This window comes from Perkinsus marinus, assembly GCF_000006405.1.
Source record: "Perkinsus marinus ATCC 50983 genomic scaffold scf_1104296940506, whole genome shotgun sequence".
Lineage (NCBI taxonomy): Eukaryota > Perkinsozoa > Perkinsida > Perkinsidae > Perkinsus > Perkinsus marinus.
The window spans coordinates 429-1523 of NW_003212858.1; the positions used below are offsets into that span (position 1 = coordinate 429).

Genomic DNA, 1095 nt, shown 5'->3' on the forward strand with positions numbered 1-1095 from the left:
TGGTGTACTTCAGCGCGACTCACTGGCCTCCAGAATTGTCCAGGGGGTGGATCTAACGAGAAGGGAATACCTCATCTATAGACGACACAATGCGACCTACCCTCCCGGCCAGTGGTCCCCGGTATGCGCCCCCAACGCCGACGTTTGAGCTTCTCATTGATGATACGAGCAACGTTCAGAACGTGCATGAGGAGGCCCAACATGATTCTATCGTCAAAGTCTTCATGACGTACCTCGTCGCTGGAAGCCTGTCAAAAAGATACAACTCCACTTAGAAGTAGCTCCACCGTTTTTGTTGCATACTAAACGTACAAAGAGATTTGCCTATGAGACTCTCAATGCACTAGAACAACTCTGTTCACTTCCGACTATGCAAGTGATCTATTGTCAATTCCACGGATTCAGTGTATACCACATGATGAGAGCTCACCTCTGGCAAAGTCATGGCACCTTTCAAACGAAGCTCCGTATCACGGCAAGGATGTCGGAGTGGGTGAGCGTGAACATCACAGAACATACCTACACCAGGCATCGGGCAGTATATCGATAATCTATCTCACCACTGCATTTGCATGGTGTAGTGGAGGTCAACAGTGGCTTCATACACCCAGGATACATACATGCAAAGTGCTGTACGATCTCCTTGACATTGAATGCCTTATCCAAATACATTTTGGCCGCTAGCAGGTACCCTCGCTCACACAACACCTGTAGACACTTCACAAGGGCCATAGTCCCTTCAACTGACCTTAGCCCGCTTCAGCCTGCCCCAACGCCTCACTAAGAGGTAGCATGGTAGCCGAGCCTTCTCAAAGTTAGTCCCTAGTGATGACACGAAGTCGTCTATGGTCCGAGACCGGCCACGACTATGCCGTCCGGGTGCATGGTCGCCAGCCGCTGGGATGAATCTAAGAGCGCTGCAACTCCCACTGGTCCCCCACCACTCGACAAGCACTTACCGACAATTATCGACTTCATCATACAGCATAAACATCATGCCGCGCATCCTTCTCGTGAGCCGATCCCCTACCAAAAAGGCGGTCACAAGAGCAGACCTCCAACAGCCTTACCGCGGCGTTTGGCGACCATCACGTC

At 51.2% G+C, this 1095-nt stretch overlaps 1 protein-coding gene across 1 annotated transcript; it reads right to left on the reverse strand.

Moving 5' to 3' along the window:
- Positions 1-222: 222 nt before the first annotated feature.
- On the reverse strand, positions 223-672 carry Pmar_PMAR016951 (hypothetical protein; the record flags this gene model as incomplete). Its single annotated transcript, XM_002782044.1, has 4 exons — positions 223-248; positions 288-324; positions 431-519; positions 561-672. The coding sequence occupies 4 exons, from the start codon at positions 670-672 to the stop codon at positions 223-225; spliced, it is 264 nt and encodes an 87-aa protein (XP_002782090.1).
- Positions 673-1095: the final 423 nt, after the last annotated feature.